Here is a 20,619-nt window from a genome sequence, read left to right as displayed (position 1 = left end):
GGGAAGGGGCAGATAGCCACAATTCTTTCACCGCCATCCCGATTGGGCGAGGCGTCGTGTGACCGCTTGCTCTTTTCGTCTTGTGGCATGGGCAGCAAACATTGTTGAGTTCGAAATAATCGGCTTCAGACCGACATCCCGTACCAGCAAGTCTAGACTTGATGAGACTAGTAAAAAGTGGACGCATGCCAGACCGAACCCCAAATCGAACGCTCCTAGACATGATAGGCTCTTCAGTGTCCCCTCGTCATATTCACATGGTTTCCTAACTGTCGTGTTGGCTGTAGTACTTTTCACCGCTCGTATAAAGGTGTCGCGTGTCCCATTACCGCCTATGGTCTGTCTGCCCTCCACTGCCCTCCACTGTCTCTGTCCAATGTGGTGCATCGTGTCAGCCACGGGGTTGTTTATGAGACTGTGTGCTGCTTCGATTGATTGACATATCCAACTAGACAGAGGGCAGGCATAGAGTGCAGTTCGGATCAATTTTGGGGCCGAAACCTCTCTTTCTGAAACCGATCTTGTCACTCATTTCCTTGCGCCGGCACCGAATAACATCTGTTGACAATTCCGACCAGCGAAATGTCTATCATCGACACCACCAAGGACCTGGCAGCGCTCTTTGAGCAGCAAGCCCAGGCCACTCCCCAAGCGATCGCACTCGAAGATGAAAAGCGAACTCTCACATACGCAGAACTCGATAGCGAAACATGGGCGCTGGCGGACCGCCTCCGCCAGTATGGCGTCGGCCGAGATTGCTTAGTTGGCGTGCTCATGAATCGCAGCGCTGACAACGTCGTTGCCTCTTTGGCAGCTCTTCGTGCTGGTGGTGCATATCTGGTTCTTGAATTGGCGTATCCTGCTGCCTTATTGCGCGATGTCATTGATGACGCTATGCCAACCGTCATTGTGACGCAAAAGGCCCATGCCAGCAATCTTAATGTCGACATCCCCGTGATTGTCATTGACCATCCAGATATGACAGTTGGCGCAAACGAGCCCATCCTAGTGGATCCTAAGCCCCCATTGCCAGCAGAAGATGATCTTGACCGACTCGCATTTGTGTCATACTCGTCAGGGACGACCGGCAAGCCCAAGGGCATTGCGAATCCGCACAGAGCCTCCGTCTGCTCATATAACCTGAGATTTGGTCTTAGCGATTTGAAGCCCGGCGATAGAGTGGCCTGCAATGTCTTCTTCACATGGGAAATGCTTCGGCCGCTCCTCCGCGGAGCGACCACGGTCGCTGTCCCAGACAGTGTGAGCTACGACCCTGATGGTCTGGTAGAATTCCTCGCAGCTCGAAAAATCACCGACACATTGATGACTCCGACTCTCCTTACCACAGTTTTGACACGCCATTCATCCCTCGCCGATACCCTTCCTCATCTGAAATCCCTGTGGCTCAATGGTGAGGTTGTGACGACGGACCTCTGCCGTCGGGCTTTCACTGCGCTCCCCGCTGTTCGACTTCTTAATGTGTACAGCGCCAGCGAAACACACGAGGTTGCGGCGGGTGATATAAAAACCTTTATTGACTACGAGGCAAGAGTATGCCCCGTAGGTCCGCCAATGGATCCCTCAACCATTTACATCCTCGATGAGGCCGGCAACAGGGTCGACATGGGGACAAGTGGTGAATTGTATGTTGGTGGCGACATGCTAGCCAGAGGGTACCTCAACCTTCCGGAAACTACAGCCAAGGCCTTCCAAATTGATCCATTTTCGACCGGTTTAGATGCCAGAATGTATCGAACCGGGGATATGGCCAGGATGCTCCCTTCTGGCCTCCTCGAAATTACCGGCAGAGTAGGTGGAATGATCAAGACTCGAGGATACACCGTCCAGCCTGGAGCCGTTGAAACAACAATTGTAAAGCACTTGGCGGTTCGATCTTGCGCCGTGGTTGCTCGTGGTGATGGCCTAGACAAGCAGTTGGTGGCTTATGTCGTTCCCGACAAGGGCGAGATTCGCAATCGAACCGTTTTGGTAGTGGATGAGTCCGGGTACAGTCCTGTCGCTCGGAGAGCACTTTCCGACCATCTTGCTCATTACATGATTCCTACTCTGTGGGTTGAGCTTGAGACGCTACCCACGAATGACGTCTCAGGAAAGACGGATCTCAAAGCCTTGCCTCCTCCACCGTCGCCGAAGACCCCAAACATCAATGCTAAAAAGGAGCATGATACGAGGATTAAAATGGACACCATGATCAAAATGTGGGCTTCGTCTCTGAACATTCCTGCAACTGCCATTTCCCAGAGCCATAGCTTTTTTGACTTGGGTGGCCACTCCTTAACTTTGGCTGACTTGGCTGGCCGTTTGACGAGAACATTTGGTTTCCCGATTCCTCTTGCACCCCTCGCCGGTACGCCAACTCTGGAGGGTCATATGGAAGCGGTACGAGCTGCACGAGATGGCCATACGGCCGCCGTACAAGCCGACCTTCCCGCCGTTCTACTGGCTGACTCGGCTCTGCCCGATGACATCAAATCCAATGGCAAGCCTATGTGCCGTCTTGATGATGCGAAGACTATACTTCTGACTGGTGCGACGGGTTATTTGGGCGCCTTCCTTCTCAAGTCTCTTCTGGAAAGCACCTCAGCTCAAATCCTTTGCCTCATTCGTTTCACAGACCCGAACATTGACTGTCGTCCAGCTGGTATTGCACGTATTCGAAAGAACTTGATCGATCAGGGAATATGGAATGACGCTATGCTGGAGAGAATGGAAGTTGTACCCGGTAATTTGGCCCGTAATCGCTTTGGTCTCTCTCCCGAAGCTTTCGAGGATCTTGCTTCACGTGTTGATGTCATTGTCCACGCGGCTGCCACTGTCAATTTGGTCTACCCCTACGCTGCACTGCGAAATGCCAATGTTGGAGGCACACGCGAGGTTTTGAGGCTCGCCTCTCGTGGTGGCGCCACTGTCCACCACGTATCGACCAACGGTGTCTTGCCGCCGTCGAAAACTGCCTGGACAGAGGAAGCCATGCTGGATATAGATGATGTACCGACGAAACTGCCTGATGGGTACGGTCAAACCAAATGGGTTGCTGAGATGTTGGTGTACGAGGCTGGCCGACGAGGCATGCATGTCAAAGTGTATCGGCCTGGTACCATCAGTGGTCACAGCCTTACTGGCGCGACGAACACGTACGATCTTTTGAATGCGTTGATTGTTGAATCTCTGCATCTGGGATATGCCCCAAAGGTCGATGGCTGGCTGGCCGAGATGACACCTGTAGACTTTGTCAGTCAGGCCATCGTCACCTTGGCTAATCACCCTTGTACAAAACAGAAGCTGTATCATTTGGGTGACCCAAATCCTGTGACTGCCGAAAATGTATTCCAGGATCTTGAGGCCCTCGGATATCCTACTAAACGACTTCCTTGGGACGACTGGGTAGCCTTATGGAAGGAGAAGCGTGGGTCCGGACGAGGTGGCGATGATCCCTTTACTGTCGACATTCTTCGAGGTGGTATGCCTACAGTCGACACGCTTGAACTGGTCACGATTCTTAGCGACGAGGCTACTAAGCCAGCTCTGGATCTGTATGGTGTTTCACGACCTAAAATCGACAGAAATTTGTGGGAAACATATGCGCGACACTTCTTTGCTCGTGGCTGGCTCCCACGACCGCCACTGCGTCTAAAGCTAAATGGTATGAACCCTCATCCCAAGAAGGGTCGCCTGTCAGGCCGCGTGGCCGTTATCACCGGAGCGTCCTCAGGTATTGGTGCCGCTGTTGCTGCTAAGCTGGCTGGCGAGGGCGCTCACATTGCTCTCGCAGCTCGCCGAATCGATGAGCTCGAAAAGGTCAAGACCAAATTATCCACTTGCAGTGGCAAGATCTTGGTCCATAAGACAGATGTTACCAGCAAGGCCCAAGTCGAGTCTCTCATGAAGACCGCGACAGAGAAGCTTGGGCCCATTGACATTCTCGTTAGCTGCGCTGGCGTCATGTATTTCACCATGATGGCCAACTGTCAGACAGAGGAATGGGAACGCACCGTCGACATTAACTGCAAGGGGCTGCTGCACTGCCTTTCGTCAACAGTCCCCGGTTTCCTGGAGCGAAAGCGCGGCCACGTCGTTGCCATCTCATCGGATGCCGGCCGCAAGGTTTTCCCTGGCCTCGGTGTGTATTCGGCCAGTAAATTCTTTGTTGAAGCCACCCTGCAGAGTCTGCGGCTGGAGACTGTCGGCTCAGGTCTCCGGGTCACGGCTATTCAGCCAGGTAACGTTGATACTGGCCTGTTGAACATTTCTACAGATGCCGAGGCTCTGAAGAAGTACGGCGAGCCCACCGGGGCCAAGGTGCTGGATGCTGAGGACGTCGCGGGTGCTATTTTGTACGCCGTTACTCAACCGGAGCATGTCGCCGTGAACGAGGTGCTTATTGAGCCCAGAGACGAGCCAATCTAACCATGCAATTAGCATATTTTGCGTAATGAGGGGGGACAGGAATACAGGGAAGCTATGCTATATATTACGACACTTGTAATATCAATTCACACATCTTTATTATTTTCATCTCAGTATAATGTGTGCCGTGCGCATCGGGAATCATTTTCGATGTGACACTGGATGCGAAACATACCAGCCCACGTCGCTCCTTCCTTCTCTGCCCACAGTTCTCGGGTAGGATCACTTGAGCCCGGGTGGCCTGGGCAGGAATTCGTCATCATGTCGCATCACATGATTATGCACCATGCAGGAGTCCCCAAGAAATGGTGGTGTTATTACGATTGGCACCTATTGTGCAAGAGAAGCTGTGTCCGTGAAGAAACTTAAACGCCCTGCTGTCCAGAGAAGAGATCCAGCGATATGGCAAAACACCCTATTAATCATCCGTTTCTTCATCCATGTCTACATCATCATGCCAAAACTCTAGTGCCTCTAAGTCGCCCGCGCTCAAGTTGTAAATACCCGCTGTTTCTGCTAATCGCTGCGCTCGTCTGGTAGTGATTAATTTTTTATCTGGCTTAAGCACACCATAAAGTCCTGGCACCACAAGGACGCAAGAAGTCATGGCTGCGCTGTGAGACGTCATTGCCTTCAGCATAGCAAGCTGTCGCCCCGCCATTTTCCAAAGAAAAGTGGTTCTATGTTTGGGGAATACTTTAAATGCAAAAGAGGCTTTGAGTAGCTCCCACCAAGTTGACTGGCGGTCCGCCATGTAAGGCTGAAGAAGATGTTGAACCAAGTCGGAGGATCTCTCGGTTGCTAGTGGCTGAATTTCACGCCATTGCTGGTAAATTGACCCGACAATGGCAACATAATCTTTATCCTTGTTAAGCGTATTCGCCCATAGCTTTAAAACAGACTCCATGTCTCCCCTGAGAGCATCCCGAACTTTGGCCCACGTAGCTCTAGTCATATACTGACCATACTGCTCATTATAAGAATTAAACAGTCTTGTCAGGTGCTCATCATAATAGGTGGCTTCGTAGCTTTTAAGAGTTTTTCCCAACTCCTTAAGAGCTTCTGTAATTGTTCTTTCCGCAACCACGTGCTTTAAATGATCAAGGATATGCGGGTTCGCTTGTTTGGAAATATTATAAGACGAACGATCTAGCATGTATCCTGGATCATCTAGAAACTTCGGTATCTGCAGGTCCTGACGGAATTGGTCCCAATCAGAAGTTGTAAAAATATATCCTTGTTTTGGCTGGTCTACCAGGCATCCCAACAACCTGCTCAATATGAGAATATTCTTGCTGGAGACGCTCTTGGTATGATAGGAATAGCGCTCTTTGTAGTCAGTACACTTTCCAAGGAGAAATGGTTGCATGTTAAAAGCGAATGACTCGCGAAGGAATTTGGCGCACACGCGCTCGTCACCAGTCTCTTCTTGGCGAATCTGAGCCATCGATCTGTTCAGCTTTCTTAAATGACCCAATTTCTCTGGATCTGTGTCATCGCCTGGCATGGCTGCATTGCAGAAATTTTCGACAATCTCTTGGTCCCAGCAGACCCAGGCGCGATCTCCATCATAATCCCCACCAGACAGTTTATCAGCAAGAGATGACCGGCCCTTCGTAGAAAAGACAATAACATCCTTCAAGTGTCTTAGTTGAGGTCTCGAGACAACCTTTACCCGTTGAATGTCGCTCGGCAAGTGGCTTGGCGCTCTGGCTACAAGCACATCCATTCCCTCTAAGAGTGTGTCGCAGAAACCATCCACTTGGAATTTTGTGGAAAACGATACATGAACTTCATCCTCTTCTAATGTCGATGAGAAGTCGACAACCATAAGAAGGTAGGCAGAACAGGGCACACAGATTTTCATCTTTGCTTTCAGGAATGCTGCTCGATCCCGTGCAGCGTCCCGGAAGAGATCCTGTAGATACTTGCAGCTTTTCGGATGAAAACCAGAATCTAAGAGGACGGCCATCACTTTCTTCGGGTCTCGTGGAAGACAACCCAGAAAAGCCATACTATTATCGAGTCCCTCTGGTTTTGACCCGCCACCTTGCTGTAACCAGAGTCTCAACTCCGCGGAGTCTTCCATTGCCGTCCTTTGTGCAGCAAGTTCCTCTAACAGCCCGCGACGCAGATGGGCTGAAATAGTATCTCGCATCTTGTATGGGTTGATAGCCCGAGCCTCCAGGACTGGTATGAACTGTTGATTCAATGACGCAGGCCTGGGCTCTTTTGACCATTCCTTGACTTCGAAAGTGCGGTGATGGCTGTCTTCATGATCACAATCCCATTTGATTTGAGATGCATACGTGACAATCCAGTCTCCGTCTCCAAGGATTGGGTCGCTGTCGATAATCCACATTCCTTTTGCACCGCCTAACCGTGCCTGGAAAGCACACGGAAGCTCTGTGAGACCCAGTTTTGAGGCGATCTTCATCGCGAGCGCTTTCGATATCCTGCCTATCCCATCGTTCATTGTGCTATGAGTCCCAATGTCATAGCTCAAGCTATGGATTTGATGTTTTTCGAGGACAACGGTGGCATGTGTGTGGCTAAGACCTAGAATAGCTGTCAGCTTTTGATAGTCGTCGAGCAACAGATGAATTTGTTGGTTCCTACTTAGACTAATTCTCGAAAACAGTTTAGGGACCTGTTGGTTTGTCGTACCAAGTCCCCCAATTGCCCAGTCCAGTAAATTATGAACCGGCATTTTGGTTCTTATACCCGGAGTGCTGGCTTGTGCGATTGGCGGTAATAAACCATTGAGACAACCCTTGAAACTATCCCCGTCTGAAGCAAAAAAGAATATCCTGACCTGCGGTACTGCTGGTGCACTCTTGCGGATCCCCTTCTTCCTTGGTGCCGGTTTACAGTAGAATGCAGTCCATCGCCGCCCAAGAAAATAATGCTTCTCTGTCAACCAATTAATAATTGCATCAGTTGACACATTGTCATTTTTGGTCTTTGCAACCTTTCGCACGTGATTGGGATATGGCATTAGTATTTCCAGAAATCTGTCAGCTCCAAATCGACGACTCAAACGGTGGCTTTTCTCGAGATGTAACGGATGAAGTTTGAGTGAAAACAACGGACCAGCTGAGCTGCGATTCAATATTAGCTCTGCGGATAGCATTACTGCCTGAGTTGTTGACTGAAACCCTTTTAGAGCGAGATCCCATGCATCATGACTACTGGGTTGTGGCATGCTCTTCGCGTGGAATGCCGGTAGTTGCGAAAGTGCATTATGCAGGTTAGACTGGTTCCTCCATTGAGATACATCGTCGTATAGCACATTACAATCAGTCAATTTTACTCCACAGTGAAGAGCAATACGCGTTACTTCCCAGATTACGGCAAGTGGTGCTCCATTGAACGTTTCATTCAGAAACCCAGCTACGAGAATTGTGGCCTGTTAGCGAGGTAACAAACAGAAATTTAGTTATGTACTTACGCCAAACCCCTTTGAGCCTCGTGTCTAAAGTTTCGGGAGGGATATGCGCATCTGCAACCTCTTTTTCTGAGTCGGATGGTGACTCTTGACTGGTGAAGTATTCGGAGCTGCTATCGTCAAGTGGTGAGTTACACCCCGATGCCGACGAGGAGGATGTATTTTCGGATGTAGTGGACGCAGAAAATGATGTGGCTATCCCAACAGGCCGGGGAAAAGGTGACGGTTTTTTTCGTGTCCCGAACGACCCCAACACAGACGCCGGGTCCAAGGCTCGAGTTTTCGGGGTCGATCTCAATGGAATCGAATCAATGGCATTGTTTACCTTTTCTTTCTGTTTGTCTTCCTTGCTCTTAGTTCGTTTCGACATTGAAGAGTTGTCATGGGACAACCTCTTTCGCATCATTAAGCTGCGAGATGTGATGACATGTAAAGCCCGAATATAGCTGGGTTGCTTTCAACTGAGCAAAGCAAGGGCTAGGGCAACAGCAAAGCAAGAGCAAAAGTAACGGCAAAGGCAGAGGCAAAGGCAAAGTCAATGACACTCAATCCTAATCATGTCTAACCAGTCAGCAGAGGGAGTCCCAAGCAACTAGCCCAAAATGTCGCCAACAGTCAGATCAGAATGGGACATCGAACGACAGGTGAAGGAAACCAGTCTAGACTAGTGCGGGATCTACCGACGCTAGTTTGTGGTGTGGGCCTGAGAAATTCCAGGAAATTCTTGGAATTGAGGAAGATGGACTGAGGCAGGCCGAAAAAACGACGTTGAAGCGGGGAATCTAAGGGAGCGAGGTACGTGAATTGCACAGTGCTAAGTGAGATGGAAAGCAATATTTGCACAGTCCTCGGAAAGTCGTGTCATGTGACCTCTGAAGCCTCACTAACCACATCCACCAAAAGGTTGTCGGGGGTTCGGCATTCCTGAACGCGTGGCTGGGACCATCTTTCGGGCATTTCACTCGTGTTATTGATACATTGCGCATGATATCGGCTTTGTAAAGCATTTGCTATTTTCTGTCTACCAATATACGCAAAATCTACACCCGCTGCAGCAGTCTGCATAATGACCGAGACTACCGAAGCTGAGGAGGCGATCCCAATTGAAGAGCTGACACCCGAGGAAGCAAACCGCATAATTCACTCGCACCGAAAAGTGCGATATGGCAAGTAGTCCCTGGGGTTCTTGTTGGCCTTGATTCTACACCCAGCTGCAGTTGGGTTCAACTGTTTGCAACTCTTTTGCGACCACCTGGGTGCTAATGCATCATCCAGGAACCGCATGTTGGCCATGCCGACAAAGAAAGGTGAAGTGTGACAACAAGCAGCCATGTGAGAATTGCGTGAAACGGGAGCATCCTCAGCTGTGCTCGTACAAACCGAACCGCTCTTCCGCCACCAAGAATTCTTCTGCGCATCAAAATGGCCAGACCAAGAAACGTGCTCGCTCATTCTCTGATGGCCATGACGAAAGCCGAAAATCCGAGCGTGGAGACAGTTGGCCGCGAACTATAGGTAACCCATCTCTACCCACTACAATCCATATAGCTTATATCTAATCAAAAATAACCAGGTGTATCAACAAGTCTAGATGATACAGAGTCTGTGGGGGATCGTTACCTTGGCCAGAATAGCATTCCGGCTTTACTCCGAGAGCAATCCTCGCCAATTGAAAAGATTGACAGCGTGGATATCCGAGGTGATATGCGGTCTATTCTGGGCCTTGATACCTCCGCCCCATTTCCTCTCATGTCGTCTCATCATCTCCATCGACTAGCCCAGGATATCTCGGCGGAGCTCCCATCCGACCGAGAGGTTATGAAGTAGGTGGACTGACCCTCTTAGTATAAGCAAGCAATGGTTGACAGTTTCTAGATTATTCCGTACATACAAAGAAATTCCTCAACCCTTCTGGGGTTTCGTTTGTGATATTGATGATTTTGAATCAAAGCTCATGGTCTACCTCGAAGACCGTTCCCGTAACGCCTCGACTGCTATGAAATCTTCAAGACCAGTAGCAGCATCCTGGCTTGCCATTTTATTTGCCGTCCTGGCTGTTGGCTCTCAGTATCATGAGAGCCCATACCATGTTCGCACTCGTGACTCTCAAAGATATATACAGATTTCGTTTCATTTTCTACGATTGGGTAACTTTTTGCTGCGGTATGTTGTTCGGCGCCGCCTGCCCCAGTACTTAATACTGACAACTTATCAGTCCGTCATTTGACTCTATCCAAGCCTTATTACTTACAAGTTTTGTCCTTTTGAATGATATGAAGGCAGAAGCCTCTTGGGCATTGACCGGTCTCACATGTCGCTTGGCCCAGTCGCTAGGACTTCACCGCACTTCTAGCTTGGAGGGCCGTGACAGTGTGCCGCCAAATGCCAAGGTGAAGGAGATGACGCGACGGAAGCTTTGGTGGACATGCGTTTGGCACGATACTTTGACGTCTCTTTCATTTGATAGGTATGTATTTTCTCGTTCCTGTCGTCCATATCGTGGAGCTAACGTTCTCCTGAGATCTCCCATGACAAATTTTCCAAGTTGCGATATCCCTATTAGCTCTGACACAACACCCGGTAAATTCACGTATCTGGAAATGATGTATCATCTCATAGAGATAATTTCACGACGACTAAACCCCGACGCAACCGCGACATCATCCTACTCGCAAATTATGGACAATTGCGAGGCAGTGGAGAACCTTCGTCGCCATTCATTACCACATATGCAGGACAAGGAACAGTGCAAGACGGCACTCCACCGTCTCCAATACTACGCAATCCGGTTACACACCTCCTTCGTCATCTCAGTAGCTTGTCGGCCTGCTCTCAAACGCACTTGTGATTTCGATCCTAATCAAAAGAAGGAGCTGGCAGATAGGTGCAAAGATAACCTTACACAAACAGTTCGGATGTTTTTGGCCATGCACCAACTGTCCGTGATTCCAACTCGAACTTGGGCATTTACATACCACGGGCTGTCGTCCGCGCTACTTCTTGGTATTCTGTGCGAGACCAAGACGGATCCAGAAATTCGCCAGCTTCAAGGGGACCTGATTGCCGCGCTTTCGGCCACTGCCGCAAAGGAGGCTAATTCGCCCGAGCCCCATATCGCTGTGAGCGATAAGGACATTGAGCTCTCTGGGCCCTTGTGGCGAGCCCTTACTGCCCTGAAGAACATTTACGAGCACGGCACGGTTATCGGCACGGCGCTCAAGCGCGAAGGAGATTTATCCGGTGGTGGGAGTGGTACCAGAACGCCTCTTCCGCCATTGATGCTAGGCAGCGCCAACGTAGCAAGCCTAGGTGCCCAATTACGTGCCGCACAAGCAGCAGGCGATCCTCGCGAGGACGCTGCGCTCGCCATGGCCGAGATGCAGAACGGGGCGTCGCTACAGGACTTTTCAGGGCAAGTTTTCAAATCGGCAGGCTACTCTTTTGTCATAGTGCATGTCTGACCGCGATGCAGAATCCCATTCTCTCAGTCGCTACCCGTAAATATGAACCTCGACGGCCTCCCCGGCCTGTCAGTCGACCAGGCACAATTAATGGCGCCAATGGACGTGTACGACTCCATATGGGGTGGTGATTATCTCGGTGGTGAGTAACTTCTTTGTCGAAATTTCTCTCTAATAATGACAATTTGTGAAATCCCCTGACCCTTGGAATTCAGGGAGCGTAGACGCCATGAACTTTGACTTTATGGCCCAGCCACCGCCGGGACAGCCGCAACAGCAGTTTTATTTCTAAATCTTGAAGAATCTGGATTTGGTAGCGATATGGAGTTGAGGAAGCGATTTGGTTACGAGTTATGTCCTAATTTTGGAATGAAACGGTTCACGTACGACAGAGCGAAATTTTATATTGGCTAGTGTCTTCAGCTATTAGAGTAAACATATGAATGGAGACTGGACTCATGAAAACCAACAGTCGTCAGCGCTCTCTTTGATCTTCACTGCCTTTACTACCGGGGTATGTAAAGAGTCAGGTCGAGGAGGTTACACACCCTGCAGGCGATAAACACACCCCAACATCAAGGCTCATCATCCGACTGTGCTCCAAGCATATGACCAACGTAACCTCGCTGTGATTCATTCAGGCATAAATCATAGATGTATATATCCGGTTTCTCGTCTTTTTTTTTCACTCTTGTCGCAATGCATACGTTATTTCTTGCGTCGGGAAGTACTCGACACAATTTTCTTCTTTAGATGCTTGGGCATCTTCTCCTTCCTCTTTTCGCGCTTAGCTTCCTTGACAGCTTGCTTATGTTGCTACAGAATAGAGTCAGCACTAGACGGTAGCAGTACGAGTTAGAAATCGAAACATGATGGCATACCTTCTTTTCATCCTTGTCCTCGAACTTGCGACCACGAGGACGACCTTTGTCGAAGCGAGCCTCATCGTCGGATTCACTGTCGGATAGGGAGACGCCGGAACCAGACTCATCCTCCGAGCCTTCTTCGCCCTCTTCGCCCTCGTCTTGCTTTGGCTGAACCACTTGGTCTGCCAGCAGATTCTTGTAGACCAGGTCACCGCCCTCTCCCTGGCTGAGCATCTGGGCATCCTTCTCAATGTTGTACACCTGCTCTAGAGTCTGCGGAATGTACTGGTTGCGGAAAACTTCATTGTCGACCTCCAATGCGGCGGCCTCGTCTTCGTTGGCTACGGATTCGCGCGTCTCGTACAGCTTGTCTATTGTTTCAGCCAGACCAGGTTCTTCGACAGGCCCGTTAGTGGCGGTGATGAAGTTGAAGATGGTTCGGTCAGAAAGTGTATCTACACCCTTGCGTCTGAAGAAGTCGCCGACGTTTTTTATATCCATTCGCAGGAACTCCAGAGATCGGGGGTGATCGGGCTCAACACTCTGCGATACGTCGATGATGTAGAGAAGACCATTATGGTACAAGATGTTGTACTCGCTAAGATCGGCGTGGACGAGCCGACACACTTGGTACATTTTGCGCATTACACCGAGAAGTTGCGTGTATAGGCTTCTCCACTGCTGGTCAACATCGTCTCCCGCGATAGTGGCATCTCGGAGTCGTGGGTACGCCCAGCCCTTCTTGTCACCTAGGAAGCCCATGACAAGAACATGCAGCTTCAGTGTGATGGGTTCCGGGCAGGGAATGCCAGCGGCGTGAATTCTCCTCAAGTTTCGATATTCCTTTTCTGCCCAGAGCTTGACCATCTTGCGATTATTTCCCTTGTCAAAACCACCCTTGAATCTATGTTCTCCAGTAATATACCTCTCTCTGTCCTTGAAAACTAGAATGGCCGTCTTGTATACTTTGATTGCCCTGTGGATCACATCGCCCGACTTGTCGTCGACAAGCATCGCTCCGTAGACATTGGCTTCCTTGCCAGTGCTGATGGCACCATGGACCTCGCTGACAAAGCCGCGGTTGATCATTTGCAGCAAAATCATGCGAGTCCGTTGATCAAGCACCTGATCGCTGGTAGCACGATCGGCCTTGTCCTTGTCCTTCTCATCGCTCTGCTTGACACTATCTAGACGGATCTTGGCAGCATGTTTTGACAGCGCGGAGACCTGGTCGTCCACACTGGCAAATGTGTTCGCTGTGGGCTTTTGTTGGTTCGATCGCGGGGCAGCAGCCGCTCCGTTGGTATTATCCTGCAGCTGACGCTGGCGGTTGTAGTTTTTTGTGAGGTCTCTTGCGTCCCCGCTCCATTCTTCCTCGTCTAGATCGTCGTCTTCAAATATATCGTCGAAGTCATTGTCGTCGTCTTCGTTGTACTCTTCTGGATGAGGGGCACCGCGCGGCATGCGCACCTCGGGGGGCACTGCCTGGGATGGCTCAACGTAGCCATTGTTGGCGGTGTAGGTGAATGGGGGCTCGTGAGGAGCAGCCGCCGAGGCTGTTGAAGTAATTGCCTCTGGCATTGTTTTTGCTCTCAGGGGGCTGTTTGTTGCAAAGCAGAGAGGAGGAGGAGGAAAAAGAAAAAAGAGATTCTTGTCGCGATTGTGCCGTCGTCGTGATAATCGAGGCCGCTACTTTTATCTTATCTAAAAATTTCGACATGGAGGAAATTGACCCCGCCAAAAATTTGCCCCTCATGTGGTGGCGGCACTCATTCATGACTGCCAACGGAGAAGGCGATAAAATGGTGACTCATGACGGCACGGCCCATCTCAGGCTGCATCGCATTGATCCCGTGCTACGGAGTAGGCTAACATTGAATGCTGTGCAGGCACTGGGGCGCTGCTGGCTGGGGCTGGTGGTCCCTGGTGCATGTCAGCTGAGCCTAACATTGAACACGGTGCCAACGCCGCCTAATTTGAAGCAATGGGGGAAGGAATAAGCGAATATTTGAAATGAGCGGTGGTAATTTTATATGGCACAATTCGGTGATACACTTGGAGAAATCAAGCATCTATACTCAGACCAATTCCATGATATTTGCTGGCTTCACATGCCGGTCTTTGGCCACAATGTCTGGTGCAACAGTCCCTCCCGGAGCCCGGAGGGAGCATGAGCGCCTGCCCCATTAGCGGCATTTAGTGGAGCGCTGGTGCTGCTTGGCATTACCGTGATAATCTGCCTCTCACGTCGAACTTCCAGTCATCATGAGTCTTGTGTGACTTGTGACTCCTCGTCGGCATAATCTGTATCCATCGTCATCTCCACCATCGTTCTGCCATCTCATCATCTCGGAGCCGAGTGCCGCTCCCGAGCTCTTTGGCACCACAATCCACTTTGTGCCGCAGCACTTGGGCAAGACGGGAGGCGCCACGACCACCTGAATTAGATCAAAATCAACATATCCGCGGTCCCGGGACAATCGTTTGACACCAGACACGTGATCCCCACGCGTGAACTCCCTCCCCCGAACGGCGTCATGGTTCTGCACAGCTGACGTCTCCTTAGGCCCCTTTGTACAAGGGAGGCTGGCCTTAGTTTCAATGTCTCACCACAACGGCATACCCTCAATACTATTGGCCATCCAAGCATGCAATTTCCCTTTTCTAGTAGCCCCTGCAGGAATGTGTCGCACTCACATGAGGAACGTTCCCTTCACCTCGTACATAGCTCAGGGAGGCATCTGCAGGCTCCAATTTGCTCAATTTTAATCAACATGCCATGCCTGCGAGACACATGGTGTCCTCCGCGGTGAGACCAACCCGCAAACCTTAAGTTCCAAGACGATATCAATAGGCAATGGCCGCTTGTTTTTGTTTTCGGTGACATGAGAATTGGACTCTTACCCGCTTTGTAAAGAGTTCCAAATACCCGCAGCTCCTGTTGCCATCTAGTCGCCTTTCCAGAACTGAAGTGACGACAACGGTGCAAAGTCGTATTCGCTCAGCATAATCACCATGAAGGCAACCATTGCGGCCATTGTTTTGGCACTTCTGGCAGAGGGGGCTGTTGTTGGTGAAAGGGTTGACGCAGCGCCACAAGCACCAGCTCCCAGGACAAACGGCAGGTCATTCACGTTGCATCAAGTTGTGAACAACAACTTCCAAGGTCACGATGGACCTACGTCCTTCTTGCGCGCTCATTTCAAATATGCGCAGAAATTGCCAGACTATCTGTCCAAGTTGGTAGAAATCAATCCAAACTTTCGCATCAAGTTTGGTGCGGCTTCCCAAGGTAAATGTTATCCAGAAGTGACGCTGTGGCAGGTCCTCAGTCTTTTACTAACGAGCATCATAGCAGGGGAGCAGGTAGGAACTGTTGAAGCAAATCCCTCGCCGCTCGTAGACACAGAATATGCCGTCGAAATCGGCATCGGTACACCGCCGCAGCGTATTCGGTTGAACCTGGACACCGGGTCTTCTGACTTGTAAGCACACCACGCTTTGATTCACCGTTATGCCCCTACCTAATATCTGACACCAAAAATAGTTGGGTATTTTCAACCGATACAACCCCAAGCATGGTGCACGATCAAGGGCTTTACAACGCCAACAAGTCAACGACTAGCCATTTCTTGACAGGGGAATCCTGGAAAATCAAGTACGGCGATAATGCGTCGGCCAGTGGCTATGTCTACACCGATAGAGTGCAGATTGGGGAAACCTACGTCGATACCCAGGCTGTCCAAGTTGCCGTGAATGTGACAGAGGATCTCTCAGAAGACAAGTTTGTGTCTGGAATCTTGGGAATGGCTAATAGTGCTGCCAATACCGTCCGCCCTACGCCTCAGCGAACCTATATCGACAACATCAAGAATGACCTAGCTCTGCCACTATTCACAGCAAACTTGCAGCGTCAGGCTCCCGGCAGTTACAACTTTGGATATATCGACGACTTTGAATATACGGGGGACATATCGTATACGCCAATCGAGCGTACGTTTCCCCTCTGGATGGTCCACACCACGGGATACAGAATTGGCAAGACCTCTCACGATAAATCAATCAATGCCATTGTCGACACTGGTACATCGCTGTTGCTGCTCCCTGAGACCGTCGTTTCCAACTACTACGCAAAGGTTAAGGGGTCCAGCGTCGATCCTCGGCTGGGCATGAGGGTGGTCCCCTGCAATGCCAACCTGCCCGACTTTTATCTTACTATCGGCTCATATCGAGGCAGAGTGCCTGGCAGTTATATGAACTACGGGAGAGTCAGCGGCAACAGCTGCTTTGGAGGCATCCAATCATCAGATGCATTGCCGTTTTCGGTCCTGGGAGATGTTTTTCTCAAGACTCAGTTTGTGGTGTTTGACTACGGGAACGCACGTGTTGGTTTTGCAAGAAAGAATCTGTATGAATGAAGGACACTTGATTCGGAGTGTATGATATCCGGGTGATTTAGAGCTGTGGGTGTATTTATATGGATAGACTATCAATGAAGCATGCAAAGAGGTTGGGAGAGGATACAGTTTTCTTCTGTCACAGTCGTTAAGAGTTAGGTTACATGATGTATTTCGCTCGCAGTATTGAAATACTTTTCGAGCCCAGGACGAGGACCTCGTAATGGCACCATGACTTTTACTCACACGTGTTTCCCATCCGAGACGTGAATACAGTTGAGTATCACACAAGCCTCTGGAATTGGACTTGACACCCGGAAGCCTGCGACACCCCGGCAAGCCAATATCTCGGGTGGTCCCGTGGCCAAGGTTCAACAATGAGCATATATAGGCAGTCTGAAAAATCGAGGAAATGGAACGACCTCGAGGGCCTTTCCCCAACAAACATGCGCGGGTGCCCAAAATGTCATACCACCGTCTCACCACTTCTCGCCGCCCGTCTTGGCTCTATGGCGGGGTCTCATCTACAACCAGACGGCCATTACCGACATCAACTTCTTAGTTTAAAAAGGCGATGCCTTCCGTCTAAAAGCCACCATCTCCGGCGTGATTACCAACTGGCCAGCGTCCGCGGAAAACCAAAATACCAGACCCAAGCAAAACACACAAGTGTACACATGGCGCCCGCATACGTCACATCCACCACCCAGCTCGACATTTAAAAGACACACACACCGGCGGAGGCCAGAAACATGCAACTCTCCGAAGCCAACCTCGCAGCCCTCAACCGTCTACACCAAGGCCAAGCAACAGCTCCGACCATGGACAGCGTGCTCGTCATCGGCGCCGGCGAACTCGGTCTCTGCGTGCTCCAGGCCCTCGCCGCCCATCTCAAGCGGCAACACGTCAAGGTATCAGTGCTCATGAGGCAGGCCACGCTTGACTCGGCGGCGCCCGCCAGGAAGCGAACCGTCCAAAAGATCAAGGACCTAAATGTCCACTTCGAGTCCGCAGACGTGGTGCTCGCCGGCGTGGAGGAACTGGCGGGGACTTTCAAGGCCTACCACACCGTCGTGTCCTGCTCGGGGATGGAGCTGCCGAGCGGCACGCAGACGAAGCTGGCCGAGGCGGCGCTGCGGGCGCGGGTGAGGCGGTATTTCCCCTGGCAGTAAGGGATGCGCTACGACGTCATTGGGGAGGGCAGCTCGCAGGACCTGTTCGACGAGCAGCTCCTCGTGCGGAGGATGCTACGGGGGCAGAGCGAGACGGAGTGGGTGATTGTCTCGACGGGCCTGTTTATGAGCTTCCTGTTTGTTGCCGACTTTGGCGTCGTGGACCTGCGGCGCGGCGTCGTCAGGGCGCTCGGGAACTGGGACAACAGGATTACGCTGACGGCGCCGCCGGATATAGGGAGGGTGACGGCCGAGGTCGTTCTCGATCCGAGGGGCGTTCGCAACGAGGTTGTCCTTGCGGCCGGGGATACCGTGTCCTACGGCCAGCTGGCGGGCCTGCTGGACGAGCACTTTGGCACGAGGTTCACGAGGGAGCTGTGGGACGTGGACGCGCTGAGGAGGCAGATGGCCGAGGACCCCAGTGTCATGGTCAAGTATAGGGATACCTTTGCCCAGGGGAGGGGCGTGTCGTGGGACAAGGACAGGACGTTCAACTATGAGAGGGGGATGGAGCTGCTGGATGTGAAGGGGTATTTGGAGAGCACGAAGTTCAAGGTTGGCGAGGAGTAGCCGTTCAGCCCGAGGCATCACGGCATCACGGCACGGAAAACTCGTTGAGCTGGACTCTTTGGACTACTAAACGTCCGGCGTGGGATATATGTAATAGTAATGTAAATCCGAATACTTTACCTCGAACTGCGCACTTCTCCCGTGTCTGCCTGCATACTTACAGTCCATGAAATGACATGTATGTACCAGCATAAATATACTACAATACAACGTTACAGCGAGCAACAGCAGGTGTTCTTTCCGGCCAACTAGTTGACTCTTTTCATCGGCCTGTATATGGCCCTTCTAAGGCTTCTGGCTAATAGTCCAGGCTGAGAACGCTCGGATTCCTAGCTAATCCTCGCTCTGAGAGTTGGAAAAAGAGTTGGGTGAAGAACTGACCCCCCGAAAGTATACAACTAGGTATGCAACTACCACCCTACTGCTTGATTATTCTTCTTTCTTTATATTACCTCTTCATACGTTGTTATTCGCACGGCATCTCCATATCCGTCATTAAAAAAGAGCATTGCAAACTAGCCACAACCTAGATGCATGCACTACCTCCTGTGCATTTGTTGGAACCAAGCCTTGTAATGACCCTCAAAGGCCAGCCGACTTCGATAGATCGGAGCACCGATTCTACGGAAACCAAATCTCAAAAAAAAAAAAAAAAAAAAAAAAAAAAAAAAAAGCTACTAATTGGAGGCCTCGGTGTTAGTGACGGCCGGGACCCGAAACGAAGGCAAATATCGGGCATGTATCAGGCATTTAAGCCAAACCGGCCACCAGCTGGATCACCAGTCGGAGAAGGGCTTGGTGCCGCCTTGGGCACAGAGGATAGCAGTGCCCTATCCAACCTAGATGTATTTTTTGGCTGCTAACAGGTCCCCGGGACCTTCGGAAGCATCGTAGAGTCTGACGAGCTTGGCAGTGTCGTGGGAACAACTCAATACTTGTCCGCAGCTTCGGTTCTTGTCAAAGGATTTCCTGGCGGTTGCTGACTGACGCGGACGTGACCCATTGCACGATAGGAAAGTGAGTGAAATTGTCGCATTATTCAATCCCCGTGCAATTCCATGCTGGAAGCTTTGCTGTTCCATCATATTCGCAGTCCTCTATTATCTCTGTGCAATTACAATGCCTTATCTCAGCCCCTTGACAATGCACGACTGTAAAGACAACAACGTGCCCCTCGTGTGGTGATGCACCAGAGATTGACTCGCCATTTCCCAACTTTCTGGTGCAACGTGAAAGAAAGAGGGATAGTGTAGCATGGTAATGAATGGTGACGGTTGATGAAAAGAGAGCACCCTACGTCATCAAGAGTCTTGGACGAGGAGGACGGGACTCCAGGTTGTACATATTAATACACAGAATCCACGCCATCCAGACAATAAAGGGGACAATTAAAGGCCTGACGTCCATGCGCCTCCACCATCGTTGACTTCATTGTGAAGGATGTTGAGCGGTCGCTACCTACCGCTAGCCCTATGAGGCTAGTGTAAGCTCGGGCCACAAACAGGAAATGCCATCACCGCGTGTATGCATTCACACTAGAGAGGGAAAGACTGTCTAGAAATGCTTGTTAGATAGCGGAATGGATCCTTGCCTTTATGAAGGATTTCTCTGTGCATTGTGACCTGAAAACGTAGGCGGGATTGAATCAATCAAGCCTCTGAATAAGGCTTTGCCATTTGTGGGCGGAAGATGGGAGGATGCATGTGCTTAGGACGTCGCAGGGAAGAAAGCACTCACTCCCCATGAACATCCGGTACAGTCATCCCTCCTGCCATAACATATTGATTAGTCATATTGATACCAGAACACGGCCCAGACACAGAAGTGTAGGAATACCAGGCCTTCGCATTGACGGTTTCACGGACTGGGGATGGGTCGCAGGTTTGCCCAGCTCGGGGGCTCCATGCGGTGGAGGACGATGGACATGCATTGCAGGACGGGTCAGGTTTGTGGCCCGACAAGACTCGAAGCTGCGGTTTGGCTGTCAGCCTTGCGACCTGGGGAGCCTGGAGATGGGCTTGTCGAGACTCGTCGAGATGTGGTGAAGAGACCAGTGGGTGACTGCTTCGTGTCCCAGGTGCCGTCTCAAGTGCTGGCAGCTGGGTGCTTCGCAGGCCAACAGGCACTGAACGCAGCCTGTTCCAGCAGGTGACATCACGCCCGGCAGCAGAGGACGTGCCGAGGGGGCGTCCACGGCCAGGTCAAAGCTGGGAAGGAGGGGACCAATGGGGTGCCGCAGCAGCTGCACAAGTGGGTCTATTGTTCGGCCTGTAACAT

General features: G+C 50.9%; 9 protein-coding genes across 10 annotated transcripts; 7 read left to right on the top strand and 2 right to left on the bottom strand.

Moving 5' to 3' along the window:
• Positions 1–4,535, top strand: J3458_001113 (putative NRPS-like protein biosynthetic cluster). The gene has a single exon (XM_007814465.2). It carries the CDS (start codon positions 583–585, stop codon positions 4,426–4,428), a length of 3,846 nt encoding a protein of 1,281 aa, XP_007812656.2. The 5' UTR covers positions 1–582; the 3' UTR covers positions 4,429–4,535.
• On the bottom strand, positions 4,513–8,815 carry J3458_001112 (uncharacterized protein). 2 transcript variants are annotated; one of them, XM_066116547.1, is made up of 4 exons: positions 7,880–8,815; positions 7,400–7,821; positions 7,048–7,341; positions 4,513–6,987 (listed from the first exon to the last, which is right to left on the bottom strand). In XM_066116547.1, exons 3-4 carry the CDS (start codon positions 7,136–7,138, stop codon positions 4,847–4,849), a joined length of 2,232 nt encoding a protein of 743 aa, XP_065978429.1. In that variant the 5' UTR covers positions 7,139–7,341; positions 7,400–7,821; positions 7,880–8,815; the 3' UTR covers positions 4,513–4,846. The 2 variants fall into 2 exon arrangements, with proteins under 2 accessions (XP_065978429.1, XP_065978428.1); XM_066116546.1 differs by having other exon boundaries at positions 7,048–7,821.
• Positions 8,644–11,337, top strand: J3458_001111 (uncharacterized protein; the record flags this gene model as incomplete). Its single annotated transcript, XM_066116545.1, has 6 exons — positions 8,644–9,042; positions 9,152–9,391; positions 9,450–9,699; positions 9,752–10,039; positions 10,092–10,343; positions 10,398–11,337. The coding sequence occupies exons 1-6, from the start codon at positions 8,943–8,945 to the stop codon at positions 11,335–11,337; spliced, it is 2,070 nt and encodes a 689-aa protein (XP_065978427.1). The 5' UTR covers positions 8,644–8,942.
• A 42-nt stretch (positions 11,338–11,379) lies between these two features.
• Positions 11,380–11,629, top strand: J3458_001110 (uncharacterized protein; the record flags this gene model as incomplete). The annotated part of the gene is made up of 2 exons (XM_066116544.1): positions 11,380–11,479; positions 11,553–11,629. 2 exons carry the CDS (start codon positions 11,380–11,382, stop codon positions 11,627–11,629), a joined length of 177 nt encoding a protein of 58 aa, XP_065978426.1.
• A 116-nt stretch (positions 11,630–11,745) lies between these two features.
• rio1_1 (Serine/threonine-protein kinase rio1) lies at positions 11,746–14,296 on the bottom strand. Its single transcript, XM_007814468.2, has 2 exons — positions 12,219–14,296; positions 11,746–12,153 (listed from the first exon to the last, which is right to left on the bottom strand). The coding sequence occupies exons 1-2, from the start codon at positions 13,782–13,784 to the stop codon at positions 12,046–12,048; spliced, it is 1,674 nt and encodes a 557-aa protein (XP_007812659.1). The 5' UTR covers positions 13,785–14,296; the 3' UTR covers positions 11,746–12,045.
• Positions 14,297–14,377: 81 nt separating this feature from the next.
• Positions 14,378–16,939, top strand: J3458_001108 (uncharacterized protein). Its single transcript, XM_007814469.2, has 2 exons — positions 14,378–15,688; positions 15,751–16,939. Exons 1-2 carry the CDS (start codon positions 15,219–15,221, stop codon positions 16,619–16,621), a joined length of 1,341 nt encoding a protein of 446 aa, XP_007812660.1. The 5' UTR covers positions 14,378–15,218; the 3' UTR covers positions 16,622–16,939.
• A 413-nt stretch (positions 16,940–17,352) lies between these two features.
• J3458_001107 (uncharacterized protein) lies at positions 17,353–17,772 on the top strand (the record flags this gene model as incomplete). The annotated part of the gene is made up of 1 exon (XM_066116543.1): positions 17,353–17,772. One exon carries the CDS (start codon positions 17,353–17,355, stop codon positions 17,770–17,772), a length of 420 nt encoding a protein of 139 aa, XP_065978425.1.
• A 72-nt stretch (positions 17,773–17,844) lies between these two features.
• On the top strand, positions 17,845–18,342 carry J3458_001106 (uncharacterized protein; the record flags this gene model as incomplete). The annotated part of the gene is made up of 1 exon (XM_007814470.2): positions 17,845–18,342. One exon carries the CDS (start codon positions 17,845–17,847, stop codon positions 18,340–18,342), a length of 498 nt encoding a protein of 165 aa, XP_007812661.2.
• Positions 18,343–18,872: 530 nt separating this feature from the next.
• On the top strand, positions 18,873–19,205 carry J3458_001105 (uncharacterized protein; the record flags this gene model as incomplete). Its single annotated transcript, XM_066116542.1, has 1 exon — positions 18,873–19,205. One exon carries the CDS (start codon positions 18,873–18,875, stop codon positions 19,203–19,205), a length of 333 nt encoding a protein of 110 aa, XP_065978424.1.
• Positions 19,206–20,619: the final 1,414 nt, after the last annotated feature.

This window comes from Metarhizium acridum (genome assembly GCF_019434415.1).
Source record: "Metarhizium acridum strain ARSEF 324 chromosome Unknown scaffold_1, whole genome shotgun sequence".
Classification (NCBI taxonomy): Eukaryota; Fungi; Ascomycota; class Sordariomycetes; order Hypocreales; family Clavicipitaceae; genus Metarhizium; species Metarhizium acridum.
The sequence above is the reverse complement of the archived record's forward strand: the minus strand, read 5'-3'. Positions and strand labels throughout refer to the sequence as shown.

Bases quoted from the DNA above. Each gene is read 5' to 3' on its own strand.
- J3458_001112 (XM_066116546.1), bottom strand. From the start codon at position 8,282: ATGATGCGAAAGAGGTTGTCCCATGACAACTCTTCAATGTCGAAACGA. The intron at 7,822-7,879 runs GTAAGTACATAA...CAATTCTCGTAG, and splicing joins GAGGCTCAAAGGGGTTTGGC to CTGGGTTTCTGAATGAAACG. The intron at 6,988-7,047 runs GTAGGAACCAAC...CAGCTATTCTAG, and splicing joins GTTTTCGAGAATTAGTCTAA to GTCTTAGCCACACACATGCC.
- rio1_1 (XM_007814468.2), bottom strand. From the start codon at position 13,784: ATGCCAGAGGCAATTACTTCAACAGCCTCGGCGGCTGCTCCTCACGAG. The intron at 12,154-12,218 runs GTATGCCATCAT...TCTATTCTGTAG, and splicing joins AGGACAAGGATGAAAAGAAG to CAACATAAGCAAGCTGTCAA.
- J3458_001108 (XM_007814469.2), top strand. From the start codon at position 15,219: ATGAAGGCAACCATTGCGGCCATTGTTTTGGCACTTCTGGCAGAGGGG. The intron at 15,689-15,750 runs GTAAGCACACCA...CACCAAAAATAG, and splicing joins GACACCGGGTCTTCTGACTT to TTGGGTATTTTCAACCGATA.
- J3458_001113 (XM_007814465.2), top strand. From the start codon at position 583: ATGTCTATCATCGACACCACCAAGGACCTGGCAGCGCTCTTTGAGCAG.